The sequence below is a fragment of the Coccidioides posadasii genome, chromosome 2 (genome assembly GCF_018416015.2).
Source record: "Coccidioides posadasii str. Silveira chromosome 2, complete sequence".
Lineage (NCBI taxonomy): Eukaryota > Fungi > Ascomycota > Eurotiomycetes > Onygenales > Onygenaceae > Coccidioides > Coccidioides posadasii.
The window spans coordinates 1,974,660-2,002,587 of NC_089408.1; the positions used below are offsets into that span (position 1 = coordinate 1,974,660).

The following is a 27,928-nucleotide window of genomic DNA, read 5'->3' on the forward strand; positions in this document are numbered from 1 at the left end:
TTCACTACCCTTCGATCTGACAGATGTTCTCCCTTAGGGTGACCTGATCCTGTAATCCAAGACCCATGGCTATAAGATCAATGTCTGGCAGAACTTTATTCAGTTGGTAGGCATCTAACATTGGGGGGGGGAAGGGACAGGAAAACATGAGCCCTCCAAAATCATCTGGATATCGGGCGGAAATCGTTCTCTGGTCTTAGCCGACAGATTCAGGGTGATGGGAACAGCGGGAAAAAAAAAAAAAAAAAAAAAAAAAAAAAGAAAGGTATTGTCGATTTGCACCACCTAGGCTGGAATGGGCCTGTCATTCTCCTCTTGCGGTACTCCGTATAGCGCGCGGCGATATTGGCGATGAAGGGGAAAAGCGGAGCTGTACGGAGTACGGATGCCAGGCATGCCAAACCACTAGTCCCAAATAATAGAACGCCAAACTAGAACAGGACTAGTGTGCCAACAGTTTCAGAGCGCAGTCACCTCGCCACGGGTCTGCTGAGTCAACACTTTGTGGGGTCACGTGATGATAAGCAGCGGAATGGAACCCTCAATGAGAGGTCCAGTTATTCTCTCGTCTCTAACTTTCTCTGGTTGTATTCCTCAACCTTACAGTGCGGCTTGTTCGATATCCTCCTTTTCATTCCCGACTTCCTCCTGAGAGACCACCACAAGTATATCCATCCATCTCCCGACTCGTCGAATAACCTTCGCTGTATAAATATGTCTGACAGATCCACATACAGAAACATCTTCCTGCACCTTGCCTCGACAGGAGCCACTTTTGGAGGCTTATACCAGGCAGGTTCAATCACTGAGGAGATATTCCTCTGGATGCTCCAAAATGTGCTTCTAGTTGCAGAACAGCCGTTAACTGTCACACACCGAGCTTCAAGTCGAGTCATCACCTGTACTACACATGTGGTTGAGCTTGGAGATTATGATGTCTCCTCTGCAGGTATGCTACCTTCCCCCATTTTAGATTTCACATAGGAAACATATTTAATTTTAACTTTTGTTTTCTTCTTCTTTTTTCCATAGGGCCCATTCAAGTGACGGATGAAGTTTCTTCTTTGCGAGTCCTGAGCTACTCCATTTCAGGCCAAGAGAATCACTTCCGGGATGGGGTCCGCGCAAGGGATGGAAGATGTGTCATTACTGGAGTACTCAACCAGCTCGCACCGTTTGGCAGGTGGAATGCATTCAAGGCTGCACATGTGTTCCCCCTGCAGCATGAAAGTATATGGATTGATCAAGGCTACGGCCGTAGGGTTACAAATATGGCAAATGAGGTTGGAGTGTCACAGATAAACTCAACGCAGAACGGATTGCTGCTAAAAAGTGATGTCCATGATCTTTTTGATTCATATATGCTTTCAATAAACCCTGATGTAAGTGAATTGGAAAGCGCCCCCTCCCCCAGAAAACAAATCTTATGTTGCGGTACTAACACAAATATAGGACGGATACAAAATCATATCATTTGGCCCAGATATTCTTGGCGTTGATGGAAGGATACTCGACCCAATTTGTCGCAACCCGAATGATAGTAATCGTGTGTCTGATGAATTACTGCGATGGCATTTTCGGCAAGCTGTGCTTGCTAACATGAAGGGCGCAGGGGACCCTGTTTTTGAGTCTGATTTTCCCCCTGGCACTGACATGATAGCAGATATCCGCAAGGGCCCATCTAGCCAGCAAAGGTTTGAAATGGAAATGGCGTCAAGACTACAAGGCTTCTCAAGGGAAGGCCAGGTCTGATACACAATCAAATAGCAACAAGGAGATATCCGGAGCAAAAAGGGAAGTGGTTGACACCAAGCACATATAGATTTAATACCCCACAGTCAGATTGACAACAAAACCAGTATCCACAAACAAAATTTCCAATCTTTGTATCTTGCAGATCGTCTGCTGTACAATAAATGGGAAACCCGGTGAATTTCCAGAGTAAAGAGTACTTTGATGTGGTGGTTGGGTGGGGCGGCTGTGGACAGACCTAGCTGCTCCAAGGCGTCAGGTTTCCCGTTTCAAAAGCGGCTGAAATACTGTGAAGCCTCTATATAACGAATAAAGTTTTGGAAGCCGTTTCAGTTCGTTATATAGAGGGATCCGTTATATAGAGCTAGCATACAAAGCACACTAGTATCCTGCTGCTGCTGATTTTCAAGCCTCCGAGCCCCTAATCTTCTCTCATAACAATTTAACTGTTGAATTAGCTCTGTATCTCCCTTATCCTGCCGCTATTCACACAAGCAAAGTTTTTTCACCATGTCATCAAGGCCTTGTTGGAGAGAGAAGGATTAAGAGCCTTGTGGGAGCGGAATTTCTTCTGCCCAATCGAAATTGTGGTTCGGTGGGGCATTTTGATCTTTTTTGGCCTTTTTATAATGATATATTAAGAAATCTGAATCTTGTAGTATACAGGTTAACGAATATTTTGTATGGAGATTTAATCTTGGAAGAGATTTTCGTCCGTCATGTAGAGGATTCGTTATGTAAAGTGATCGTTATATAGAGGCTTTACTGTAGGACCGTCTGGAGCAAATTGAAATTAACAGAGAGAAGGAAAAAAGAAAAAAGCTTGCCATCAGCCACCCAAGACAAGACCCATCCAGTTCCAAGTCCAGCCAACCAGCCAAGGCGACGGCCTAGCGCCCATTCTTGCAGGTGAATCGTCGCCAATGACAGCCCATCCCTGGATTCCGCTGAGGGATCCGTTTTCTACCAAGGGCGTTTTGGCGCGGTGGGATTCCAGGAAAAGCGAACGAGGGACGAGAAAAAAAACGAAAAAATAGAAACGCTGCTGTCCACAGAACAAGGCATTAAATTTAATTTTCCCCATTCTTTTCGTCCATTTTGCCTTTCTACACCGTCGTTCTGGTTGTTGAAATTGTGGTGAACCCATGGGCTGATGAGACCAGGTGGGTCGGTCACCCAAGAGCAAACCAGGGCCTCGATCCTCACGCGATGGATGGCGACGGGCATTGCGCCAGTTCTGGACCCCCTGTTTGGCGATTTTATGCCAGAGTGGGCTGCGTTGCGTTAGTTAAATAGTGCCAGTGCTCTTACGTAGACCTCTCTGGCTTGCCCTCCTGGGTGAGAGTTATACTTATCTCTTTCCGGGGGCAGAAACGGAGGAAGTCTCCTTGGGTTAATTCGCTTCTGCATGGGGCTCAAAGGTAGTTAATAATGGAGTGAGTGTGAGTTGGCAGCCCCCTCTTCCGCTCTTCTCCGGCGATAGTTACGATTTCCATCCTTCGTGTGTTTCCTATCAAGCAACCGAGAGACCACCGGAGGGCCGGATGAGATAACTAACTAGTCATTCCCTTGCCATCACTTTTTTTTACAGTCTGCCGAAAAGTCACTCGTTTCAGTCCTTTGTTCTCGATCGTCATCGATCGCCAGATCTTCTCCCCACACTCGTGCAAGAAATCCTGTCACTCTTCGAGCTATTAATAGCTTTTGCGTGTTTTCGTTTCAAGAAGGACAAGAAGGGAAACAATCATTTCACTGTCATTTCTTTTTCACTAACATTCTCTTCTATTCCGCCGCGACCAGTCATTTTTACGGCCTTACCACGCCCGCACTCCCATCAGAAAATCCGCCCTTCCACCACTTCGCAGCGTTACCAAACAGTCAGACAGAAATAGGTCCCTGGCAATGTTGATCTGATGTGTTGAACTGAATGTGCAATTTGGTATTGCTTCACGGACGGCGAACATTCAGGTAGGGCGCTGCGAAGCGGATTAGGACTGTTCTCGGAGATGGAGAGAATAATTTCCAGGCAGGACCCTGGCGGTTCCTCTCCTACGGACAAATTTTTGGAGTTGCTCCAGGACCCTTTCCAGTCGGCGGTAAGTTTGTCGCATTTCTGGTTCTCGCGCCAGGAACCCGAGAAGAAACTTTGTTAAGGGGGGCAACATGTACTGACAGTTCTACCCCTTGTCTAGTTCCAAGAACGTGCGTTCTGGGCTTCTTTAGGAACGTCGCTGGGTGTTACGTTTGGCCTTGCGCTTCTCTTCTCTCTCTTTCGGCCTCGAAACTCGGTGGTTTATGCGCCAAAGTTGAAACATGCTGACCGGAAGCATGCGCCTCCGCCGTTGGGAAAGGGGATGTTCGCTTGGGTAACGCCGATTATAAAAACCAAGGAGGGTGAGATGCTGGATAAAGTCGGGCTGGATGCGACGGTATTTCTGCGGTTTACTCGGATGTGCCGAAACATTTTCCTTGTGCTGAGCTTGATCGGATGCGCAATCATGATTCCCATCAACGTTACCGGAAGTGGTGGTCACAACATAAAAGGGCTGTCAACCTTCACGACAATGACACCGATGTATGTGACTGATCAGAAAGTCCTTTGGGGTCATATTGCCTGTGCCTGGGGCATCGATGCCATCGCTGCGTATTTCCTTTGGCACAACTACCGAGCAATGTGCAGATTAAGAAGACAATACTTTATGAGCACGGACTTCCAGCAGAGCTTGCATGCGAGAACGGTCATGGTGACCCATATTCCTGCGGCGTATAGGACCGATGAAGGGTTGCTACGTTTGACAGATCAAGTGAACCCGACGGCTTCCATACCTCGAGCGTCAATCGGTCGAAATGTGAAAGAGCTTCCGGATTTGATCAATGAGCACGAAAGAGTGGTGAAAGAACTTGAGGAAATCCTGGCAAAATATTTCAAGAATCCCGATCGACTCCCACCGAAACGCCCCACTTGCAAGCCGATAAAGGGTTTCAGAGGGGAGAATACTCCTGAGAAAGTCGACGCTATCGACTACTATACGGTTCGAATTCGAACGCTGGAGGCGGAAATTAGACATGTTAGGGAGTCGATCGATAAACGAAACGCTATGTCATACGGTTTTGCTAGCTGGGAGTCCATTGAAAATGCCCACGTGGTGGCCTTCGCCGCGAGGAAGAAACATCCGCAGGGAACCAATATCACATTGGCCCCAAGGCCTAATGACATTATCTGGGAAAATTTGGCTCTGAGTAAGGCAGATCTGCGGAGGAAACGGTTTATGAACATTGTTTGGTCGACAATCTTGACGGTTGTTTGGATTGCACCTAACGCCATGATCGCCCTCTTCTTGGCCGATCTATCTCACCTAGGTTTGGTCTGGCCAGCTTTTAGAAGATCCCTAGATAGGAATCCGAAGGTCTGGTCGGCTATCCAGGGTATAGCATCCCCTGCCATCACATCCTTAGTCTACCTCGTTCTTCCTATTATATTCCGCCGCCTTGCAACCCGTGCTGGAAAGTCTACCAAAAGTGCTAGAGAGCGCCATGTTCTTCATAGTCTATATGCCTTCTTTATATTCAACAACCTGATCGTCTTTTCGGTATTTTCTGCGATATGGGCGTTTGTGGCCACTGTTATTCAGGAAGCGAAGAATAACAAGGACGCCTGGGAAGCCATCTCTTCTGGAGCCTTTTACGTAAACGTCATGACGGCGTTATGCAAGGTGTCACCGTTTTGGGTGACCTGGCTGCTTCAGAGAAATTTGGGTGCTGCAGTTGACCTCATGCAACTCATCAATATGGTATGGACGTTTATTGCCAGGAGGTTCCTTAGCCCTACACCGAGAAGGGCCATTGAATGGACCGCCCCCCCTCCATTCGATTATGCCAGTTATTTCAATTACTTCTTGTTCTACACGACGATCGCGTTTTGTTTTGCATCCTTGCAACCTATTGTGCTTCCTGTCACGGCTCTCTACTTTGCAGTGGATTCGTGGCTGAAAAAGTATCTCCTGCTATATGTTTTCATTACCAAAACGGAATCGGGGGGTCGTTTCTGGCGTGCCATTTTCAACCGCATGATATTTGCCCTTATACTCGCCAACTTCATCCTTGGATTGGTGGTCAAGGCGAAAGGCTCGTGGAACATGGTTTTCGCGCTGGTTCCGCTTCCGGTCTTATTACTAGGGTTCAAATGGTATTGCAGGAATACATTCGATGACGAGCTATTGTATTATCATCGCGCGATCCTGTCAGATCCAGAATCTTCGGCCGATGGCAAAACAGGGAAGAAGGCTGCGGAGCGCTTAAGCTCGAGGTTTGGCCATCCTGCACTTTACAAACCTCTTACGACGCCTATGGTCCATGCAAAGGCCGCCGATGCGCTCGAGAAACTGTTCCAGGATCGCCAAGGACTAAACGCTAGCACTAGCGATTATTCCGATATTGCAATGCATAGGATGTCCGCAACTGAACCCGGAAAAGCTTCAGAGAACCATGAAGCGCCGTTTGAGGTTGTGGCGGAGAATCAATTGGATTTCTCCTACTTCAAAGACCGCCCTGATTTCCGGGAAGAATTCGGTGGCGGTATCTATGGAAGGCCGGACGACCTGATTACCGAGCGGTCTCATACGCCGAAGAGCTTCTTTACCGGGAATGGATCCCCATCATCCTCTCGACCAAGTTCACCTGCGCCATCAAACCGTTCCGTGACCTTCAACGGGCCTCACGGACGCTACCCGAACATATCAGACCACCCAGCGTTCCAGTCCACGGACTTGGGTGCGTCTACATTTTACAAGCAATCCAACGAAAGCGAAAGAAACCTCCTGAATAACTCTCAAGGACAACCAATGCGGAATTCGACAGACGTCGTTGATAGGTGGCCGTCGGAAGGATCGACAGCATACACTCCATACCGCAGTCCGTCCCCGTACGAGCCATATCGGTCTCGCTAGCGGGCTTGCTTTTTTCATTCTCTCTGTAAGTTTTGGAACTATATGCATTTTTCGGGAAATATGGACGGTGGAGTCATAGATACAGGATGCTTATAAGTATATACCCTGCTGTAAACGGGTGCCGCTTTTTTGTGTATAGCGCTTCTTGTGGGGAATATTCGTTGGAAATGTGCCTCTTTTGATTTTAGACGAATAAATATACATGTGTGCTAGGACAGCGCATACTTTATTCTCTTTTACTTGTCTTCCAGTAAATAGACTTGAAATATATCTGAAAACGCGTCTCTGTTCGTTATCAGGTGGCTCAGCGGGTCGGCAAAAGGTTCCAGGAGCTGCACCCGAAGTGGATAGTCGAGGATGCCGATCACCTGATCGAGCTACCAGGCACCTCCCAACTTCACCAAACTCCGCACGACACCTGCTTTCTTTCTTTCCCACCGCATGGCTGAGATGGCAGTGAGAAGATAGTGCAACTCCGCGCTCAGTGACTAGTGTAGGTTGCAGGGGCTGTCTATAGGTCACTATTTTTGACTCTCAGCTGTGGCATATCCGCCTGTTTCCACTTCTCAAGTGATATTTACCAGTTGCACCTGTGAATGCTCCCTTGTTGTACTATACCTAAAGGTTACACACTTATTGCCGTGACACAGATGGTTTTTTTGGAATGGAAGTTACATCATTGTTTTCAAGTGAACTAGTTTATACCTTTGATATTAGACTCCCCTATTGCTGTTAATTTCTTAATAACCTGAAACAGTTGTTCTTCGGTGAGAGAAGAGGAGAACGCCAGGTAACGGTCCACGGCATGGGAAAGAGCTGAATTCAACTGTTACTGGCTGAAGTCAGAGAGGATGACCTGGTATTCTCTTCTCCCAGCGGAACTCACGGCCTTCGAGGGATGGCTCATTCGCTTTTTTGTAAGGATGACCCCCGATTATTTGTTTTCCGTCCATCCCACTTCCCTCAGTTTGAGCGGAACAAATGCTAACCTGGGCCTTGCTCTCTCAACTGAGAGCGTGCGTTTGTGCATAGATCATCCTTGGCACCTTGACCATCGTTCCCTGGGCCTTCTTCATTGTGTATGATATCCTCCTGTATATATGGCGCGCGACCACGTATGAAATTCCCGTTATTGGAGGCCGGGCAAGAGGTCGACATAGACCTGTTGTGCCCAGTCTGAGTGAGCGGCCAAGTGGAAGGCAGAGAGCGTTTAGTTTAACGGGTACGACGTCTGATGGAGGGAAGGGGACACGGTTGGATGATCGCGGAAATACTTCTGTTTCTTCTTTGGAGCTTTCGCTTTCGAGCGAGGGCATGACCGAAAATGAGGCTAGCCCTACTGGGAATGGTAGCTGCATCCATTACGCGGGAGAAGTGAAGAAAAGGAAAACAGGCTAATAAGCGCAGTGTTTTGAGAATGGCCGCAAAGACACCGCACTCGGCACGATGATATCAGTATCCAGCCCGTGTATCCCTTCTGAAATGCCACGAGGACAAGCAAGGATCGGGATCTCTGAATTTCAAACCGTTGTCCCTTCGAGCTGACCATATTGTCCCACACCATCCCACATCTTTCCATCCCCTCTTCCGCAAACCTCACCATATGTTTGCGATATGCAGCCAGCCGAGACCTAGTTGCCTTGGTTCGTTACGAATCCGGAATTTCTAGAAGCTTATGCGATTCGAAATGGGCCATGTTTCCTCGGCAGACGTGGATTACTATTAAGTGCGCTTTCTCGCAGTCAGGATCTTAATTATCAAGGCTAGAGATTCTATGGCTCCCTTTTACACGTATTCTAACAAATATAGGATATTTTCTGAGTGTTCCTCTGCGTATCTGGTTCTCAATACCGGTCCTGTTTGCAGGCGTTACACTATTTCTAAATATCCTGTCCTGATGACCCGTCGAGCAATCGATCTATTACTTGTCGTTGCGTACAGCTTATCAGCTTCCATCAGATCTATGCGAAATATGTCCACTTATTTGCCTTCGCTGATGCCGCTTATGTCTCCTTGCATTATGCATGCCTATAGTTGCCACTTGAAGAAAATGGTTTTCACCCCCCAAATTTACAAATAATGGGCTGCCCAACCTCAGAATTCGTACAACGAAGCAGACGGCTCAGATGACAAGAAAATGTGACCTAATCCGACCGATGCGACCAACAATACTACACCTGGATGCCACTATGTTCGGATTCCGCAGTCCGAGATTCCAACACGTGTGGGTTCCTCGTCCAAAGCCCACTGCGGACACGACCAACTCTCAGGCCCTCCGGTGGAATATTGACCGCACCCGGATTTTGCCCCGGAAATTCCGCCTCTGGCCTGCTTCTCTGCAAGTACCCGGTAGCCCTGGTTCAGCACTTGCCGCAGAACCAAGCCATGGCCCTTGACAAGTCAATTGCCGCCTGATGTTCATCCCGGAGAATCTACATACCCGTTATCCCGCATCGTGCTTGACCGAGGCAGAGCGAGCATCGGAAATAGATATTAACTCACAGCGATTTCCCTAGAAGCTCCCACTCGATTTGACTTTGATATTTAGCCTTTGGTTCTTCTGCAGACACGACTGTTTTCGATCATTATACATTAGAGTTTACCCTGAAGAGATATATAGACGAAACTAACCACCTTAGATCGCCAACCATAGCGAACATGCTTCCTAGAGATGAAAGATATCGATCTACACTTTCCAGCGTGCCATATGGCGTCAGTCCTCGCACCATGCCCTCTCGGGATTTTGATGTTGCCCTCCAACAAGCTCAGTATGGAATTCAAGGACAAGATTATGCTAGTTACGCACACAGTCACCACAACCCTCCAGCTATGCCAATGAATTATTCCCCCCAGCACCAGCACAACGAGATGGCGCTTTACACCAATTATGGCGCGAATACCACGCAAGAGCTAGTGCGAAGGACTAATTTGGCGGTCTCGTTGGCAAACCATAACGTCAATCCGCGGTCACATGTTTCGTTGGTGCATCCGATGATGCACACAGACGGGAGGTTTCCGGTCGACTTTCAGACGCCAAAAACAATTGAGGAGATCAAGTTGTTGGACTGTAAGATATGCCTAGGTCTATTGATGTTTCCTGCCTATTCCGTGTTTGATGCGAAGTTCTGACCCGGTTTGGTGATATCAGCAACACAAATTGATCGTATCCTTCAAGATTATAAGATTCCACATGATATGCGGTCGCTTCTTAATATACTAGCGTCTTCGGGGATTCATGCTGGTATTGTAAGCTCGGGCCGATTAAGACGGGCAAAGCTGCAGCTTCTTTTTGAACACTTGGGTGCAACGAGGGTTGTTGAAGAGGGCGGATTCAAGAAATCTGGACGCTGAGTCAAATCTGCACTCGAGCCGCGTTTGCGTTTTCATATTATTCCTACAGCATGGTCGACATTGCTTCTGGAGGAGTGTGCTGGTTTGACTGTGTGTCATTGCCGGCGTGATAGGTCTTGTTCGGATTCTGTTTTCAAGCTTTTTTTTCCCCCCCTAGATTACGGCACAATCTTTCGGTTGGCTTGAGGCGCTGATAAACAAGAGCCCATTTAATTATCTTTTAATTATTTTCTTCTATTTTCTGTGGGCGAGCGGGTCTAAATTATGACATGCCGGAGGATCTAGGCCTCATCTCAAAATAATGAAGCGTGGAAATTTAAAGCTCTCCCAAAACTTTACAACTGGGTGACATTGTGTCAAATTTTACCTTATTGCTCGTCAAGGACCCCCCCCCCTTCTTTAGTTACCTGTATGATTCGCACTTAGCCTTCCTTCTTGATTCTCCCCTCTAGGGCGCCTTATCTTCTCTTGACATAACCTCTTACTCTTAGATATCAGTTTCAAGTCACAAAGTCATCGTGGAAAGGACCATATATGTTCTTTGTTGCTGAGGGATATTGGGCATCGTTTGGCTTTCTCGACGCCACAGGTATTTGGGTTCATTATGGAGATAAAGAATGGTTCAAGCTTAATATGCGCGATTTATGAACTCTCCTACGGCGTAGTTATGTACGAGGGAAGGAAATGGTGAATGTATCCAGGAATTTCTCCCTTTTTGTGAACCACGGCACCACCCCCGTTGATATTTCCATAAGGCGCCTCGGACTTCACAGAGGGGCCTGGGCTTTAGTTAAGCTTGGCCTGGCCTTGTACCCTGTTTCCAGTTAAGCTTATTAGCTGCCAAAGCCGAGCTTACCCCACAGTCGAGACGTGTTTTCTCCGCATCGTGGATTTTTCAAACCGTTGCCGGCATCTAAAGCGACAGGAATATTTCTCTTCGTTACTGGATTTCTTCTTTTTTTCCCAAATAATCTGGGATATTCAGTGATATCTGTCAATGTACGAAGTGCGATGCTGATATATGCGTTCGTTGAGGTGGTGAGCATCTCTCAAATTCCCGTTTTTGGTCATGCGGAGAAATACGACGCGCTTCGGGGCTGACTTCCCATGCAAGGCGCGGCGCATTCATCTTGATTTAAGAATTTGAGATATCCTGCATCTTTCATCTTTATTTTCTGAGCGCAATACGGAGCATAGAGTCCTTTTTTTCTTTATCTTTCTCTAGAGGCCACTTGGTCTCTTCCTGGCGCCTATTAGTCGTCCTCTGGGGACAAGACAAAGGCCTTTTGAGGATTTCGCAGAATACAGCCGTTGAAGGTCATTATAGTTTACCACGATGAGCCAAACAACCATGGCCGGCTTGGACGTCATGCCTTACTGGGTGAAGATCAAGGCGCTCGTCGACTCATCCCAGGTGAAGCCGTTCAATATCTTGATGTTCGTGGGGCTGCTGTCGATGATATGGTACCGAAAATGGGTAAACGTGGTATGTCAAAGCTGCCAGCCCCCGTCAAGCTCCAAATCGTTCGCGTCCACTAGAGCTAAAGAATTGAAATAGCAACATGCGAAGAAATTGCAAAAGATGCGCTCCCAGAGCGCATCCAAGTTTCCGGAAATTGAGCCGCTAGAAGATTTTGAGTGGGAGAAAACGGAACCGTTGCAATTTAGACCGTTTAAGCCGAAATACCATCTGACAATGGGTAAGTACATGATGTCAGGCTGGGAATCCAAGTACATGTTGACATACCGGGAGCTAACGGATCCCACAGCACTTGAAAACCTCGACCCAAGTGAACTTATCCCCATGGATAACACATATAAAGAGCGAATTGATATCCGTCGACAATTGCTTAAGGATCATTACGATGTCGTTCTAGGCGTCAATAAGAACAAGTTAGGCGAAGAAGATCCTCGGGTTCGCGCTGCTGTGGGAGAACTCTATCAATTCGTTTTAGGAAACTATTTGCCAACTAGATACCCGAAGATGTTCAAGCTTTTAGAAGCTAATTTCGAGTCAGGAAAGACAATGCTTGTTCAGAATCAAATTACAAGAGAAATGCTGCCTACGACATTGAGTCCTGGTAGACCCACAATCATGGCGCTGGAGACCTTAGCGAAGACTGTGGATGAAGAGATGTTGATCCTATTACCCGAAATCAAAGAGTCGAATTCGGAGAACAAGAACCAGAAATATGGACAAGGACGTGGTGAGAAGGAAGGATCTGATCCCCCATCGCCTGATGACGAGAATAAATATGTCCTTGAGGCGTATGCAACATGTTTCCCTTCTGGTTTCGATACACGGACGAAACTCGGGAGGAAGCTCAGTGAAATACATGATCCTGTGCCTGGATATAAACAGAAGCTGGAGAAGAGTATGGATCGATTTTTTGATAAATTGGAAGTGGGCAAGTTTGTGAAGCGGTTGAACTGGACTATGACTACGGATGCGGATTTATTTTCGGCCTTTGGCGGTATTCATGCTGGAGATGGAGAGGATATGACACCCTTGAAGGTTGAGGATCTTGATTTGAATAATGTGAGTTACGTCTGTTCTGTTTCCGCTTTTATTCTTCTAGTCCTCGGCATATATTGGGGGGGGGTTAAAGGTCAAGCTAACATTGCAAAATTTCTTAAGACATTCTTGCGCTGCGAGAGACAGAGTCTCTATCGTCTGCCTACATCAGGGGCATTAGTGTTCTCGTTCCATACATACCGCTACCCAATCCAACAAATTAAGGAGGAGGGGTCCGGAGAGGATTTGGCGGCTGCCATTGATGGATTTGAGGCTGGAAGTACACCATTGATCGGCCGATATAAGCGCGTCCCAGCATGGGGAGAGGCTGTCAAGGCGTATTTAAGAAGTTAGTCTGGCACAGATTTAAGTATCATATGGAGCGTCTTGTTTGATGCTTCGAGGTTAAAAGCTCATTCCATGGAAAACGGAAACCCGCTACAGGTGTGTCCAATTGTCAATCAGGGGCTTTAATTATGACAGATTCTGTAATGGTACTTATATACTCCGCAATGGTAATTAGAAACTTCCTTCAGGATCTTTATCGCTCCCTATACTTTAGTGGGTGTGGTTTTTATCTTCAATTTAAAAACTTCCCGGTCAAACCACCAGCCGGCGTTGAGATGAATAGGCCAAGGCGCCTATCTCAGTCGCTCCAGAACCTTGATCAAATCTGCTGAGACACCCATTGCCGTTACAGCACCGCCGGCACCGGCACCCTGGACAATAAGAGGTTGCTCACCATATCTCTCAGTATAGAAACTAATGATATTGTCACTTCCCTTCAGGCCAGCAATCGGGCTTCCCTTATCAAATTTCTCAAGTCCAACCTTGACCTTCTTTCCAAGGACGTCGATGCTGCCCACATATCGTACAACCTTGCCTTCGGCTTCAGCGCTGTTCTTGATTTCTTCCATCTTATCGTCGAATCCACTTAGTTTGCTCATGAACTGGGCTGCTCCCTCATTGCTAGAGGGTAGACTTGCGAGTTCGGTTGGGATCAAACTCTCAACGGGGAAAGTCTCAGGGCTTTCGACATCCAAGCCAGCAATGCGCGCGAGAATGGTTAGCTTACGAGCCACATCCATGCCGTTGAGGTCGTCGCGGGGATCGGGTTCAGTGTAGCCCAATTCCTTGGCCTGGGCAACAACCTGGCTCCATTTCTGAGGAGGAGAGGACAAAGATGGCGAGACAGGGGCGAATTGATTGAAGAGGAAGGATAAAGTGCCTGAGAAGACGCCCTCGATGCGTGTCACTTGGTCACCTGTGGCCACAAGGTCGCGTAGGGTAGAAATTACCGGAAGCCCGGCGCCGACCGTGCTCTCATGGTAGACGAAGGCATTTCCCGTCGAGGCCGCGGAGAAGATATCCTTCCATAGCTGTAAGGAGGATGAGAATGCCTTCTTGTTAGGGGTCACGATGCTGATTCCTTTGCTAAGGAAAAGCGGGTAGGCGCTGGCAAGCGTGGGATCAGAGGTATTGTCGACCAGGACGGCACGGCCAGGTGCTTGCGAGAGGTAAGTAGCTATCTCTTCAGGAGTCCAGGCACCGGATTTGATGAGCGATGCAGAGGAACCGGCACATTGCCAATCCGCGGCAGGGATTGCGGGGCTGTAGGATGGGGTGGGTGAAGTGATAGTTTGGGAAGAACGGGCAAGGAGAGCGAGAGACGGGGCATTTTGTAGACGGGACAGCTGAGAGAGGAAATGAGTTCCGACGCCACCGACACCTGCAGGTTGTAGTAGAGGTCAGTATGTGGTCGTTCACGGAGCAGGGTTGGGGAGAGTCGACGAACCGATGACTCCCAAGTAGACTTTGTTTGACATGGCTAAGAGGTCAATTGAATTACAGGTTGCGGGAAATGATTTCCTAAAGAAGGTAGAAGGTGTCTGAGAAGAAAGAGAATTGAAAGGACACAGGCGATTGAAAGCAAAGAAATGTTGGTCGATTTCTGGATTGCGTTATCGGATCTCTGAAGTGCTGCGGGGCAAACCTTCTGGCGGGTCAAATGGCAGCGATAATTTGGGAGCTTCCCGGCCCAGCTTCCACCACATTAGTTACTGGTCATTTTCTGGCCACAAGTCAGTATTTCGAGCAAGAAAGCGCAGAGAGACGCCAGGTGTGAGTTTTCACTGCCTGTAAACTCGAGTTTCATCATCAAACACAGGCATATCTTTTATGCTACAACCCTATGGATGGCTACTTAGTGAGCCGTTAACAGCTAAAGACGATGGCACCACAAAGCTGTCGACATAATCCATGCCCTTTACTCCGTACTCCATACCCCGTAGAAACTGGCTATGGCATTGCGAGCCTGGTCTGGAGCATGCTACTCCATGCTGGGCGCAGGAACGAGTGCAGTTCTACGCCTGCCTGTGTTCGAGGATTGGCATTCTATGAAGCCCAGGTCAGAAGCATTCCTTGAGTCCCGAGAACTAGCTGCAGGACCATCAGCAATTGACACAGACGCTGGATCGCAGCGAATGTACTCCGTAGTCAACGTCCTCGCGTTCGTGAACCTCGACAAGCCCAGTTGCATCGTCGGCCAAACGACCTTGCCGCTTAGTCAGCATCTGGCTCGAGGCATGACGATAGAGCTTCACGACGCCGCTTTCTCGCTGCGACACACAAGATCGTGTCTGCTGCTCTGATCAAAATGCCAACGGACTCTTCGCTCTACGGGATACGCCGACCAAAAGCTGAGGCATCTAAAAAGGATGTCACATCACCCGGTACCCTTGCATTCGCCACACACCTCTCCTCCCTCATAGCTAAAGAATCGGCCAACGCATCCTCACAATCGCGGCGCGGCCGTGCTAGGCCTTCAAGAAAGAAAGATGACATTTTCTCAGTGCATAATAAAGGTGCTCTAAAACGCGCCGCGGCGGATATATCCTCGGATAATCCGAACGTGAGCCAAGTTCACAAACAGAGTGGAGATATCGGATTCGTCGACGAAGCTACCCTTCATCGGTCGAAGCGCAGGATGGCCGAAAAAGCAAAGCTGTATGCAGAGTTAAAAAAGGGCGAATATCTCGCTGCAAGTAGCGACGAGGAGGATGACGATTCCCTAGGGAGACCTTTGTCCGCGGTCCGTCGCGCAGAAAAAAATAGCTTGGTGGACTTTGATCGAAAGTGGGCGGAGGAAGAAGTCAGGAAATCACGTTATGATTCCGGAGAATCCGACCATGAATCTGAAAAAGAACCCTTGGTTGAATACGAGGACGAGTTCGGACGCACCAGGCAGGGTACCCGTGGTGAAGCTGCGGAAGCAGAACGACTTCGTCGGTCTCGTGCCGCTGAGCGCTCCGAACAAGAGTCGATCGCATCATCTCGCAATCCGAATTTACCTATGGGCTCTCGTCCCTCTCGTCCTGCAAATCTAATCCACGGCTCGATCATCCAGTCTGCAGCTTTCGATCCTGATGCCAACGTCGCAGCGCAGATGTCTCGCCTCGCAGAACGTCGTGATCGAACACCCACACCACCGCCTGAGACCCATTACGACGCGGAGGGCGAGGTGCGCAATCGCGGAACGGGGTTTTATGCGTTTTCAAAAGACGAGGAGGCGCGGAAGCAAGAAATGGAAGAACTGATGCAGGCAAGAGATGATACCGTGAAAGGGAGAAGCCAGGCCGCTACGAGGAAAGAGGCGAGGCAGAAGGCGAAAGCTGATAGATTAAAGAAGATTGAGGAACTGAGAGGAAAGAGGAGAGCGGAAGAGTTTATGAAGGGTATGGGAAGCTTGGAGGGCTTGGGCGGCCCTAGTGCGCTGGAATCAAAAGCCGAAGAACGATGAGGCAGTAATACGCGGCCAGGGGGGCCTTCATAACGAATCTTTATGAATTGACTTGGTTTACTTTGCATGATACCTAATTGCATGGGCAGGAGTTTGCTTATTCTGGCATTTCTACAGGACTGGATAGCGATATCAGAATCTAATATTGTGGCCTCAAAATTGCTACACCGTATCCATAAGCTGCGAAAGCATAACATCATAGTACGATGCCCTAGACTTCTATATACATATACGCCCAGGCTTGCCCAGAATTAATAGATAAAGGCACCAAAACCATCCAATGCCTCGTTGATGCACCAGAGTGTGGAATTAATATCAGAATATAACAGTGAGAATACGCATCAAAAAAAACGATAGTCAGCTTCTATGCAATCAAATGGAGCGACTGGAGTATCGAAGGTATATAGATGGGTATCATCGCCGCATAAACCCCCCCTAAATGAGAGAAAAATGGTAAAAAGAGGACATAACAATGCAAGAACAATAAAACTGAGATGCTGTTGTAAAAGTGTAAGCAAAGGAGCAAGATGAAGGCTTCCCCCAAACATCAGAACTTATGAGACTCTCACCTATCCCGCTCAGCTTCATTAGTTACCGCTTTCCCGGACTATCAGACCGATATTCCAGGGAGAACAATCTCTCCCATGGACGCGGTTTAAATGACCGCGTACCGGATGGAGTGCGTGGAGAGGGCAATGGGCTGCTTCTCGACATATCATCGTTTCGAATGGCGGCTCCCGGAGGGCCAGAATTCGTATCTTTCCCCTGGCGTCCCAAGCCCTAGTTTCCCAGCAAAATAATCAGTCTACACATATCAAGCGCGAGAAATGTGCAGCGTGGAAAGTTATAAAATCACATCATGTCAAATTCGAGGGTCCAGATAATAGGTCTCTGCGAACCTCATCAAAAATGGGTGCTTCCTCCCTGCGAGCTTGATCACCCAGATCTCCTTCCGCAGGCACCACATTATCACCGCCTGATGATTCTCCACGTGGTAAAGTTGTGACAGGAGCGCCTTTCTTAGAAGCGAAACTATTTCTTCGACTATCCAGACTCCTTGCTAGGGTTTTGGTTGCTCCACCTCCATTGGAAGCACCCCTCAGGCGAATACTTCCCTTTGCATCGACGTGTGCCGATGCAACAGTACTCTTCCCAAGTCCTGGTGTACTAGGAGCATGGGGCTTTTCTTCGGATGCCTCGAGCAAATACCATCGTAGACCATCGGACAGCTCGAATGGATTGTCGTCTTCGATGGATGCACCATCGCTTGCGTCAATGGAACGCTTGTCCTGATTGATACCATTCATAGTTTTCGAGAGGTCGACAACCCTCTCTTCAATTTTCGAAATTCGTGCAAGAAGCCAGTCACGAGTGTGTAATCTATGCACATCTTGCTCCCTAAGAAAGTAGTGTGGAGCGCCAACATTAAAGGCAGCCCACGACCTGATTGCCTGGTTGCGCGTTGGCAAAAACAAAGCCAGGTCGCCTTCTTTAAATGAACGATATGCTATTTTTTCATGAGCATCATTTTGCGCACGGTGGTATTTTTCGCGCGAAGAGCGGGCCTCCTTTTGCCATTTTCGAGCAACGGTCTCGATATCCTTGACACGTTTGACAATAGTCTCAGCGAAGGTGTCGAGATCGAATTTGTCGATGGCTGCCATAAATGCATTATACTTTGACGATTCTTCTTCCCTATTGGCAGAGTGAGCCCACAATAAAAGCTGCGGAATTTCAATCGACGGTAGGAACCCAGAAGATGACACGACGCTGTCCGCAAGAATAGAGCTTCCAGTCACCTTCGATGTTCGCTGGATCGTCATCTCTTCATTCTGAAAAACAATCGTAAAGCCTAATTGCTGGAGCATCTTCGCCATCAACTCAATATGAGCAGAGAGTCTCTTGGAGATATCGCTGGCCCACACGCTCTTCGCCGAAAGATACGACTTATAATTTCTTTCCGTTTCTTCGAGCTTCTCCAGGTTGCGCTTCCATTCCAACCGTTCCTCTTCAAAAACATAGGTCTTTGAGTCGACATTGGCAAGTTTTTCTATAAGTGTAGAAACTTTCTTCTCCTCTTCAGCAATCCGTTCTTTTAATACCTCCGTCCGAGTCTCTCCGGCCGCCAGTTTGGACTCCAGTGTTCTCAGCCGTTTACGCTCTTCCTTCAGCTCAGATTGAACTCCTTGGTGACTCAGTTTCTCGTGATCTAACAGTTCCAGCGCACGTTTCTTTGCCAACTTTTCTGACTCAAGTTTTTGATTGAGCCTTTCAACCTCAGATTCAATCTGGGACACTTTCTCTAATAGCACTTGATTTTCTTCAGCGAGGTCCGCTGCTTTCTTATCTGAGCCCCTGGCATGTATAGCAAGACCCTCCGAAAGAACATCAATTGCCTTGACAAGTTGGGGAAAGTCTGTCGGAGGAGCTCCGCTGGGAGAAAGTTGAAGATGGACAGCCCGCAACAGACCGATGTGGTCTTCCTGGACCTTATCCATCTTTTCGATGCGATCTAATAGCTCCTTCTTTTCAGCGTCAAATTTCGATGATTCGGAGTGTTGATTCTGGATCTGTGTTCGAAGCCTCTCCGCTTCTTCAACGGCTACCAGAGCCTTATCTAGCTTCGATTGGAGCTGCTCGATCTTCTCTTCAGCTTCGTGCTTTTCCTGATCCCGGCTGTCCATTGCCCTGTCAAGCTCCTCCTCCATCTCTTCAAGTCTGATTTTCAGCTTATTTGCTTCTGACTCAAGGAACTTGCGCTCACTCTCGAACTCCCGTTGCTTGGATTCTAGGTTGTGCATTAGGTCTTTCTTTGTGGACTGCACTTCTTCCATCTTGTCAACGGTGGACTGACGTTCCTCGTGAGCCTCGCGCTGAAGCTTAGCAATGTTTTCCCGTTCTGTAGCCAACTCGGCTTCCAATCCCATAATTCGTTGGGCTAGGGTCTTGTCTTCTGGTGGGTGGTTAGACGACATCCGTCGTGAAGATATGGAGGATCTTCTTGATACGGGATCTGGATGTGGTGACGCTGGAGACATGGGTACATCTGTTGCAAAGTGCCCGCTGGCAGGCCGACTCAGTTGACTTGAGCGGTGAAGAAGGTCCTCAAGCCTTCGAACACGGCTTTCAGATCCTTTCAGCTTTTCCTCAAGCTTGATCTTCTCTTCCCTCAGGCTACGTACCATCTCGTCCCCGCGCATTAGGAGGGAGCTGCGACCCATATCGATGACACTGCCATGCTTGAAGGCCTTTGCCCTTCGTCTCTGTTGTCTTGTAGGCGCATCCAACTCTTTGTAAAGTTGTGTCAATTCTTGGACCGTGAGCTCCATTCCGTCCTTTCCTTTGATATCCTGGAGGTACGATTCTATATCGGCGCGAGACACCTGGGGCCACTCAGGGCCCTTTCCGTTCTGCAAGTTGACTTCTACCCCAGGCGTTCCGTCTTCTGTAACAGCAACGAAGTCTCCCATACTCTTTATCCACTTCTTCCTTCGACGCTGTTCTTCATCTCGAAAGATCGCTAGTTCCTCGGCCAAGGTCGATGAGTCTATTTTCATCTTCTCAGACCATTCACGGCGCCGTACCGCTTCAATAAGGACAGACCCGTAAACAACAGGGATATGGAATACCATGCAAAGGACATCAAAAGAATCTCCATCAATATCCAAATTTGCTATTTCGGCTTGTACGCTTGCAAGGCGTGACTCTATAGCAGATATCCTTTGCATTTGCCGCACCGACATCTTCATGGCAAGATTTCGGTTTCTCACTGCTTGAATTAAGCCGTTCTGCATTTCTAGGGATATTTCTACCATGGATGGTAAAAGGTCTTCGGTATGGTTTAGCGCCATTCGGGATATGCTCGAAAGCGTCTTCGCAGTGCTAGGGAGGCCAAGGACGTGCTCGTAATCGGAACTAATCTTCTTAGAGATGGTTTCGATTTCTTCCAAGAGGCCACTAGAATTCTCCATCGGAGGGGGCTGGGCGTCTTGTATTAAGGTCCCAGTTTGGTAAGCCACATCTCCCACCGCCTTTTCAATTTCATCCATGCGACGGGAGAACTTCGTCGAGAGTGTCGAAACCTGGGATGCCGCGCGCGTCGTTTGCTCCGCATCAACATAATCGCTTAACGTCCCATTCACGCCATCCGCTGCTTTCTTAGTAGTTGACGACCTCCGTAAGAATGGAAACTGTTTTTTGGCCGGGATAGTTTCGAGATCAACGAGGATGCGTTGCCAGCCGCCCAATGCAAGTTGCTGTTCCTTTAAAAGATCGTTCGCCCAAGTCTGTGCCTCTTGAAGCTTCTGTTCAAGGTTGCCGACGTGAGACTTCAAGTTCTCTAAAGCCACGCCAACACTCTGATAGATGACACCGGTTCTCTCATTATTCAAATCGATGGATTTGGCAATTTGGGTGCATTTTGTGGTGAGGTCCAAGGCCCATGTCCTACGCGCCATGTAGAGGTTCTTCCATGCTTGTAGACTGTTCTGGTTCGCGAGAGTATCGGGAGGATTTTCGGGATGGAATGGTTCGGGGGACGGTAGCTCTGGAAGTCCACCGGCGCCTTGTTCGCTCACAAATTGTCTATCATATACATATATTTCATTCTACAATCGTCAGCCATCTACACCCGGCGACGGTATGGTACAACAACAGTCAGGCGGTACATACTTCCGTGGCGAGACTTTGGAGCTTCACGTTTTTGCCGCGGGCAGTCATTAGGATCTGCCTTTGGGGCGGAATGGACGTATTTCGAGATATCCATGCTCGCAAGGCGTCCGGACTAGGTGCATCTCAAGTTGTTAGGTCATGTTCACAGCGAGGCGAGCAATCAACGGGGCGACGACTCGTTGCGGCGGTCAAAGCTGGGGGAGGCACTTACGAGGCAAATGATACCGGATCAGCGAAGAGCTGCTCGCCGGTGTGAGCTATATAGATGTGCAATGGCATTATTTCCACGGATGGGATGTCCACGACAGACCATGCCACGCCCGAGTGTTTGGAAGAGTGCTGGGGATGGGCAGCACACAGATGCCGGTGACGGATTGGCATGGTTCTGGGCCTTGAGGTCACCCAATGACTTGTCGAGCCGTCGGCCGTCGGTGGAGCTAGTCCCTTTCTGGGTTGGACGGCCCACGCGCAAAACGCCTGCTGCTGTTTTTCCTCGCGCTGCAGTCAGTTGATCCGCCCAACAGATGGCTGGCAGCGTCAGTTTGTTTCGCGTGCGAAAATAGGCTTTTCCTCCCCTCGTGTGCAGAGCAAAAAACGATGGGAGCGACGTTGTCATAAATACCCGGCTTCTCAAGGTGAATCACAAGATGCTTTGTTTGGATCAACGGATACGGCTCCCATGGCACCAGGCAAAGCGGAGCTAAACGGCTCTCAGTCACTGCTGAAGCCTAATGAACGTGCTCTCGTAGAGCTAGCCTCCGATATCCCCGGGGATGACCCGCCTTTAAGGGAGAAGGAGCTGGAGATTTTGAGCCTCTACGATCGGATCTATGACCAGCAGCTTGAAGAAGCTCTTTTCTTGCAAGGTCTGTAAAGCACTATCCGGCTATTCGCCCAGGTTTGGATGAACAACGGTGGATACGAACGTAAACTCCGCTGACTATTACTGTATGACCAGATCCTGTGGATGTCTCTCTGGTGGAAGATGTCGATGCAGAATTGGTCAAAGCAGAGCGGGAGCTGCTAGAAGCCAGAGCGGCCTATTCTGTACGAAGGAAAGCTATCGAATCTGTTTTAATGACAGAGCCAAGTGTTCAGTCTATCTACTCTGCGCATGCTTCTCCGACTGAAAGGTAAGTCTTGATAGAAGTTCGCATTTCAAGGAAATGCTAACGTCGACAGAGTCTTGCTTCCGCTTATCAACCGGCGGGATGTTCTCTCACTGGTATACGAAAACCTGGCTGGTGTCAATAACTCGTGCGTGGAGAATCTCTCCAACGCGGAGGTGAGCAATATCCGGGCAGTGAAGGACAATCGTGACTTGGTCAGGTCGCTCCTTGAGCTTACAGACGGCAACGCTGAGGAGGAAGAGATCAAGGATCTGAAGTCGAAGGAAGAACTCGAGACCCTAAAGAGAGAAAACAAGAATAGAAGGGACGAGTATATGACGATGAAGAGAATCGTAAGCGCTGTTATAGTTGCGAGTGGACTTGACTGGGCAAGCGACGAGAAACTCTTAACACTGGTCGTGGAGGATGAGTCGGCGGACGAGTTGTAAGAACTTACAGCTCTTCCGCTTAAATAACTATGCGGCGAACCAAGGATCGCCTGCAAAGATTTAAGATGTATGGAGTATGTAATCGGTCCAACAGGGCTTTTAACAGGCCAGCGTGGGATAAAGGCCTGGCAGCTCGCAAGTCGCGCGCTCGCTCGTGTCGTTCCATCTACGATCGATTTTCTAGGCTGTGATATACATATATCATGTACGGTGAAGTCATGTCATGTAGGAGTGAGTAGCGGACAGATATGTAACAATTATTTTTTTTATTGGACGAAATGCAGCATATACTCCGCACTCCCTGACCCATCTGAAATTCGAAAGATCTCCATCAAGAGTAAAACCATACGGACGGGCATGATCAGCATGCCTTTTCCCTGCTTCAGGGAACATAGCTACGTGCTCGAATGGGTTCGCACACAACTTCGCTCCGTTCTTGATTTTGCAGGCCCAAGACCCTGGAATTCCATCGTCGGAAGCTAATCTACATGTAAACTCGCTCTTACAACCAGGGAACTAGCCAGGGATTCACATCATTTTCGACTCTGATCCCGAAAACACGCAGTGTTATAGTGGTTCTGACCAACTCGGAGCTGCTTGGTCTTTCCGGCAAGTTGGTTGGTGCCAATGCTCTGGAGACACCGTTCGGCGCCGAAATTGATAAACAGACTTACCGACTTTTCACGGAAACGGGCTTTGGGGAGGTGCTTCACAGTTCTAAACACAGAATATTCCATCATTGACAATGTTGAAGGTTGGTCGGAGAGTACTGGTTTGCAAATCCAGGGTCCTCTGCACCTCATGTTGTGCTCAGCATGATGGGAAAGCGCCTGAAAATAAGGGGTAATGCTTTCTGGATATCAAGGTAGCCAGACAGACAAGCTAGAGGAGAAAATTGTGGAGACATTGATAGAAAAGGTAACAAAGATGAAGAGCCATAATGAGACCCTTATCCACAAAGATTATCATCTCTTCATACACATAGCAGCTGAGCCGGGTCGCGGTAAAAAGGGGAACTTGATTGTCTTAGAGCCTCAACTGTGGAGTGATTTGTTACCGACACTGTCATCTAAGTTGGTATAGGTTCTTGGTTTCTTTTGAGTTTCCCTCAAAAGTTGGGATCCCTCCTTTGCAGTGTCTCCTGGGTGTGCAAAGCTCCAATGTGCACCATGAAAGTCAGAATCATTGGACACATTTGATGTATCAGAGTCGTCCAGAGCAGTTGTAAACTCCGAGGTCATCTCGCGTTCAGATGTAATGAGATTTTGGGATTGAAACAGTGTGTGTCTCTTGTTTGCAGCTTTAATAAACTCATCTCTCTGTTCTTTTGCCCAATCCCGCATTCCGATGTGCGGATGACCCCTTTCGGAAGGTTTCCAAGTCACCAGTCATAGACCAACCCCCAAGTCGAGTACTCTCAGCTAGCTGGTAACAGATACCACTCTTTTCAGAACAAGATTTGCCTTATTTGAGAAGTAAAATAAATTCAAAGATTTCTTAAGAAGATCTCACTGCTCAGAATCTCTTCAGACTAGCTAGCCTACTATGCATGCATGAAATCTCTAGAAATCATAAAATTAATTAATTTAAATGCTCTCACTCAATTGCTTGCATCTAAGGGCTTACAGCTTAAATGAAAGGAAAAAACTCTGCATTGGAACATATCCGTCAGGAGGTGAGCTTTCTCTAAAGTCAGATTAGTTAAAGCAGCTTGCCTTCACGCTCAATCTAGGCCTCGTGCTAAAAAGGTATCTTGTTGTATCCATATCTTCCTGTAGCTTTTGTATGGAGTTAGGTTTACTTCGCTCTAAGAGGCACTCAGATACATCTCTTGACCCCTTGTGAGCAAGCCATTTGAATGTCTTCCAAGGGCCCTCCTGAGTCCATTCTCCATGAATATGAAGGCATCCTGATCACATAGCCTAATTATTCTACACCTCCATGCCCTGCAGTTCTTTCAGAGCCCACAGGATAGAGAATGCTCACTACATAACTGACTATCCTCCCTATGAGCTAATTGGCTCGCGAGTAGTGAGACGGGGTGCTCTTGTCCCTAGGGCATCGAAGCAGAGCACGACAACATTCATCGCCAAACGAGACACGGAGACGGTTCCGAACTAAAGCATGGATAACGGTACATCATTACCAAGTGCAAAGCCACTGGAAGCTGCTGCTCAAGCAACACTACTCGCGGCGCATCTCCCTGATGCAAGTGTCTCGCATATGGACTTCCGCGACTCGTCATACTTCAAAAAACATGTCAGCCTGCCGACTCCTGAACAAGTGAAAGAGCGCTGCAATCATGCAGACAAAACATTCTACCGCCCGTCGCCTGTTTCGTTCAATCAGCTGGGTCTCCTAGTCAAATTTGGTCAGTGTGTGTCTGTTGTGGAGGTCCAGTGCATCTGGGCCATCCGAAAACTGTTCGGAGACAGGGTCCCTGTTCCAGAACTATACGGTTGGCGGGTCGAAGGTGATGTCGTCTTTATTTACATGCAAAAGATTCAGGGTGCTCTGTTGCATGACAAGTGGGGGTCCTTCAGCGACGCAGACAAAACGGCAGTCTGCGCACAACTGTATGGAATGATCTCGTCATTGCGAGAATTGAGACAAGATCCCGCCCATCCATTCATCGGTACGAGACACAAGAGAAATAGGCAAAACATACCTTTCTGGTCATTATTTTAGGCTCTATTAGCGGCAATCGCGTTCTTGACTACATTTTCAGAGATTGGTCGACGGGTCCTTTTAAGACTGTCAATGAACTTCACGACTGGATATCTTGGATACCCCGCCGTAATGATACCCCGCCGTAATTTGCCTGATCCAAACCAGGTTGAAGATCCATACAGGGCTTACTTGTCAGATGCAGTCGCTATCAAATTCACGCATGCGGATCTTCACAGGCACAATATCATTGTCTCCAAAACCCTGCCTCCTCAAATTGTTGCGATAATTGACTGGGAACAGGCCGGTTGGTATCCCGAATATTGGGCGTGGTGCAAGGCATGTTATACCTCGGACTACGAGGGAGAATGGCGACTTCGCTACATGCCGATGTTCTTGATCCCCTATCATGATGAGCATAATGTGTTTGGGGAGTACGTCCACTTTATGGGTGCAATTTAGCAATTATCCACAAGTAGAGCCGTTGTTCTATGAATAGGGCTAAGTCCATTGACCTTTGTGCCTGCAATACGTTAAGAGAAGCTTGACTGGATCGAATCATCTCTTCCTCTACACCACGTATCAACGCATGGTCTGTGGACTGTTTAATGATCTTCAGCCGCCTATCATGTTTGATTATATATATCAACTGACACATTGCTCTACTGTAATGCTTACTTACATTGTCAATAGCAGAACATAACACAACTTGAACATCATTGTAATAAAGGCGAAAGATAGGAAAATATGGTACCATAGATCCTTTTTGACATGATATTCTCGGTGCAACTATAGACATGATAATGACCTATGCCTCAGACACCACGGCCCCTACCCCTGTCAACAGACTGCAGGCCAACTCCATGGTCAGGAGGATCGCGATGGGCCTGCACGACATTGCGAGCCCCGGCGTCGATGATATTTCTGGAGATCAGCCGATCGACATATTCGACAGTCCACTCCTGACATCTCTTGTTGAACACCTAGACCAACATATCCGTCAGTGTAAGTTTGGGTGTCACAATCAGGAAATGGTCTACAAACACCGTCAACAGGCGCCAAGAAATTCTGGCTGATTGGAGGCGGCGGCACTTGTGTTGCCACGGTTTCCATGATGCCTTTCGCATTGCTATCAATTGTCATCAGCCCACTAGGGGATTCGACAATGTTGGCTGCGGACACTTGGCCGATGGGAACAAGTTGATAAGACAATTGACTGCTTGACAGGTTATAGTTCCGTTTGAACTGCAGTTCATATCCAACCATCGGGGCACCCACGACGTGAATAATAGTGCATATCTGGGGGTCATCGGCGAAAGGAACAAAAATGCCAAAGTGCTTGCGTTGACTGGGGGCATTTCGGCAAGTGGCCAGGTAAACAGTACAGGAAGCCATCCCGATATCAGTTGAAGGCTAGGGACAAAACAGGAAAATAAGGTGTATTGGGATGGGTTTATCTTTGGTTGTTCAATGGTTGATTGGTGAGTTGAGCTGCTCAAATTCCCCTTTTTGCCAAATATCAGGGCTGTTTTTATACCTTCCATTTGAGAACTCGCAATGCTTCGAAATTACCCACGATGGAAGAACAACAACTATCAGGCATCTTTCTGGCCTCCATCCCTCAAGTAGTTTGATAAGACGAGCTGTAGCCAAAGCCCTGAAGACGCCGCGCTGTGGGTACTGACGGGTGATTGAATAAAGTGGTATATGAGTGTGCCGCAGGAAAAAGGCCGGCGCGTACAAAAATATCAAGACAAATCATTTTGGGGTTGAGTTGCGAAACAGAGGACTATATTGGTATTGTCAACTCATAAAGAAGTTTAATCAGAGCCATCCTAAACAAGTGATCGCCAATGGTTGACAACACAATGGCGGAAAGGAACCTGAGGCACATTGTTTCAGTTCTATAGGGTCAACATTCCTATTCACAGAATGAGACCGGGGTGAACTCATTTCCATAAACCACTAAGAGACCAGGGACTACCTCTGGCGCTTACTAGTCAATCCTGCCGCGGCAGTAGACACTGTGATGAGGCCCAAAAATGGTCTAGCCTGCTTGATTGAGGGACAGCTTTAAACAGCGCACTGAACTGCTCCTAGTGATAATGGGGGCTGGTATTTGGTTGGCATGCATTCAATAAACTGTGCAGCTGTGTTTCTTGCATTCCCCAGCCCCGCGGTATCCAATCAACTCAGATGAGTAAAAGTGACCGTTGTGCTGTGTTGAATATAGACGCTCTTAGGAGGGATTGCCAGGACAGGTACAATGAGATTGCATCCATCGTTTCAGCTTCATGGCTCCGAACAGGAAAGTCTGAGGTCAAGAGTACACAATTTGAGCATTGAGAAATCACCAAGAACATAGCGGATAAACAACAGCTTGAAGATATATGATGAACGTAATGGCTATTGCAGCAGATATGCGCTGCCAAATGTTACAATATCCACTACGGAGTCCGTAGTACTCCATAATTAGTAATTATCTGGGACCACAAGACCTGTGGATGTCATCAACACGCATCATATCGTGCATGGACTACCTAATAAAATAACCTAGAAGCAACGGTGCTGCTCTGCTTCCGAGACCCGTGTGCCGACTAGTCTTGAGCTGGCTAATCGCCTACTTTCGAATCTTAAGCCAGCTATTAATGGGTTAAAATTTCAACACG

The 27,928-nt window shown here is 48.0% G+C and overlaps 11 protein-coding genes across 11 annotated transcripts; 8 read left to right on the forward strand and 3 right to left on the reverse strand.

Annotated features, from left to right (window-relative positions):
* Positions 1-604: 604 nt before the first annotated feature.
* On the forward strand, positions 605-1,868 carry D8B26_003170 (uncharacterized protein). Its single transcript, XM_003068550.2, has 4 exons — positions 605-665; positions 738-949; positions 1,033-1,382; positions 1,453-1,868. Exons 2-4 carry the CDS (start codon positions 826-828, stop codon positions 1,750-1,752), a joined length of 774 nt encoding a protein of 257 aa, XP_003068596.2. The 5' UTR covers positions 605-665; positions 738-825; the 3' UTR covers positions 1,753-1,868.
* A 1,245-nt stretch (positions 1,869-3,113) lies between these two features.
* D8B26_003171 (uncharacterized protein) lies at positions 3,114-6,919 on the forward strand. The gene is made up of 2 exons (XM_003068549.2): positions 3,114-3,848; positions 3,945-6,919. Exons 1-2 carry the CDS (start codon positions 3,759-3,761, stop codon positions 6,696-6,698), a joined length of 2,844 nt encoding a protein of 947 aa, XP_003068595.1. The 5' UTR covers positions 3,114-3,758; the 3' UTR covers positions 6,699-6,919.
* Positions 6,920-7,549: 630 nt separating this feature from the next.
* Positions 7,550-8,113, forward strand: D8B26_003172 (uncharacterized protein; the record flags this gene model as incomplete). Its single annotated transcript, XM_066124060.1, has 3 exons — positions 7,550-7,615; positions 7,731-8,046; positions 8,106-8,113. The coding sequence occupies 3 exons, from the start codon at positions 7,550-7,552 to the stop codon at positions 8,111-8,113; spliced, it is 390 nt and encodes a 129-aa protein (XP_065980135.1).
* A 1,243-nt stretch (positions 8,114-9,356) lies between these two features.
* Positions 9,357-10,185, forward strand: D8B26_003173 (uncharacterized protein; the record flags this gene model as incomplete). The annotated part of the gene is made up of 2 exons (XM_003068547.2): positions 9,357-9,765; positions 9,847-10,185. 2 exons carry the CDS (start codon positions 9,357-9,359, stop codon positions 10,047-10,049), a joined length of 612 nt encoding a protein of 203 aa, XP_003068593.1. The 3' UTR covers positions 10,050-10,185.
* Positions 10,186-11,162: 977 nt separating this feature from the next.
* D8B26_003174 (uncharacterized protein) lies at positions 11,163-13,001 on the forward strand. The gene is made up of 3 exons (XM_066124061.1): positions 11,163-11,535; positions 11,608-12,588; positions 12,688-13,001. The coding sequence occupies exons 1-3, from the start codon at positions 11,386-11,388 to the stop codon at positions 12,916-12,918; spliced, it is 1,362 nt and encodes a 453-aa protein (XP_065980136.1). The 5' UTR covers positions 11,163-11,385; the 3' UTR covers positions 12,919-13,001.
* Positions 12,941-14,447, reverse strand: D8B26_003175 (uncharacterized protein). Its single transcript, XM_003068545.2, has 2 exons — positions 14,360-14,447; positions 12,941-14,293 (listed from the first exon to the last, which is right to left on the reverse strand). The coding sequence occupies exons 1-2, from the start codon at positions 14,388-14,390 to the stop codon at positions 13,206-13,208; spliced, it is 1,119 nt and encodes a 372-aa protein (XP_003068591.2). The 5' UTR covers positions 14,391-14,447; the 3' UTR covers positions 12,941-13,205.
* A 763-nt stretch (positions 14,448-15,210) lies between these two features.
* ATG11 (oligomeric, coiled-coil, peripheral membrane protein) lies at positions 15,211-21,415 on the reverse strand (the record flags this gene model as incomplete). The annotated part of the gene is made up of 4 exons (XM_066124062.1): positions 15,211-17,143; positions 17,263-20,970; positions 21,035-21,146; positions 21,246-21,415. The coding sequence occupies 4 exons, from the start codon at positions 21,413-21,415 to the stop codon at positions 16,955-16,957; spliced, it is 4,179 nt and encodes a 1,392-aa protein (XP_065980137.1). The 3' UTR covers positions 15,211-16,954.
* Positions 15,221-16,363, forward strand: D8B26_003176 (uncharacterized protein; the record flags this gene model as incomplete). Its single annotated transcript, XM_003068544.2, has 1 exon — positions 15,221-16,363. The coding sequence occupies one exon, from the start codon at positions 15,221-15,223 to the stop codon at positions 16,361-16,363; it is 1,143 nt and encodes a 380-aa protein (XP_003068590.2).
* A 134-nt stretch (positions 21,416-21,549) lies between the features above and the next one.
* D8B26_003178 (uncharacterized protein) lies at positions 21,550-22,877 on the forward strand. The gene is made up of 3 exons (XM_003068542.2): positions 21,550-21,900; positions 21,993-22,167; positions 22,217-22,877. Exons 1-3 carry the CDS (start codon positions 21,714-21,716, stop codon positions 22,590-22,592), a joined length of 738 nt encoding a protein of 245 aa, XP_003068588.1. The 5' UTR covers positions 21,550-21,713; the 3' UTR covers positions 22,593-22,877.
* Positions 22,878-24,716: 1,839 nt separating this feature from the next.
* Positions 24,717-25,721, forward strand: D8B26_003179 (uncharacterized protein; the record flags this gene model as incomplete). Its single annotated transcript, XM_066124063.1, has 2 exons — positions 24,717-25,227; positions 25,291-25,721. 2 exons carry the CDS (start codon positions 24,717-24,719, stop codon positions 25,719-25,721), a joined length of 942 nt encoding a protein of 313 aa, XP_065980138.1.
* Positions 25,722-26,074: 353 nt separating this feature from the next.
* D8B26_003180 (uncharacterized protein) lies at positions 26,075-26,654 on the reverse strand (the record flags this gene model as incomplete). The annotated part of the gene is made up of 2 exons (XM_003068540.1): positions 26,075-26,242; positions 26,304-26,654. 2 exons carry the CDS (start codon positions 26,652-26,654, stop codon positions 26,075-26,077), a joined length of 519 nt encoding a protein of 172 aa, XP_003068586.1.
* Positions 26,655-27,928: the final 1,274 nt, after the last annotated feature.

What these genes read in the sequence shown, in the direction of transcription:
- D8B26_003170 (XM_003068550.2), top strand. Translation starts at nt 826, where the DNA reads ATGCTCCAAAATGTGCTTCTAGTTGCAGAACAGCCGTTAACTGTCACA. An exon ending in TTATGATGTCTCCTCTGCAG is followed by an intron (nt 950 to 1,032) that starts GTATGCTACCTT and finishes TTTTTTCCATAG; the next exon opens with GGCCCATTCAAGTGACGGAT. An exon ending in TGCTTTCAATAAACCCTGAT is followed by an intron (nt 1,383 to 1,452) that starts GTAAGTGAATTG and finishes ACACAAATATAG; the next exon opens with GACGGATACAAAATCATATC.
- D8B26_003171 (XM_003068549.2), top strand. Translation starts at nt 3,759, where the DNA reads ATGGAGAGAATAATTTCCAGGCAGGACCCTGGCGGTTCCTCTCCTACG. An exon ending in AGGACCCTTTCCAGTCGGCG is followed by an intron (nt 3,849 to 3,944) that starts GTAAGTTTGTCG and finishes CCCCTTGTCTAG; the next exon opens with TTCCAAGAACGTGCGTTCTG.
- D8B26_003174 (XM_066124061.1), top strand. Translation starts at nt 11,386, where the DNA reads ATGAGCCAAACAACCATGGCCGGCTTGGACGTCATGCCTTACTGGGTG. An exon ending in ACCGAAAATGGGTAAACGTG is followed by an intron (nt 11,536 to 11,607) that starts GTATGTCAAAGC and finishes GAATTGAAATAG; the next exon opens with CAACATGCGAAGAAATTGCA. An exon ending in AGGATCTTGATTTGAATAAT is followed by an intron (nt 12,589 to 12,687) that starts GTGAGTTACGTC and finishes AAATTTCTTAAG; the next exon opens with ACATTCTTGCGCTGCGAGAG.
- D8B26_003175 (XM_003068545.2), bottom strand. Translation starts at nt 14,390, where the DNA reads ATGTCAAACAAAGTCTACTTGGGAGTCATCG. An exon ending in AGTCTACTTGGGAGTCATCG is followed by an intron (nt 14,294 to 14,359) that starts GTTCGTCGACTC and finishes TACAACCTGCAG; the next exon opens with GTGTCGGTGGCGTCGGAACT.
- D8B26_003178 (XM_003068542.2), top strand. Translation starts at nt 21,714, where the DNA reads ATGGCACCAGGCAAAGCGGAGCTAAACGGCTCTCAGTCACTGCTGAAG. An exon ending in AGAAGCTCTTTTCTTGCAAG is followed by an intron (nt 21,901 to 21,992) that starts GTCTGTAAAGCA and finishes CTGTATGACCAG; the next exon opens with ATCCTGTGGATGTCTCTCTG. An exon ending in CATGCTTCTCCGACTGAAAG is followed by an intron (nt 22,168 to 22,216) that starts GTAAGTCTTGAT and finishes TAACGTCGACAG; the next exon opens with AGTCTTGCTTCCGCTTATCA.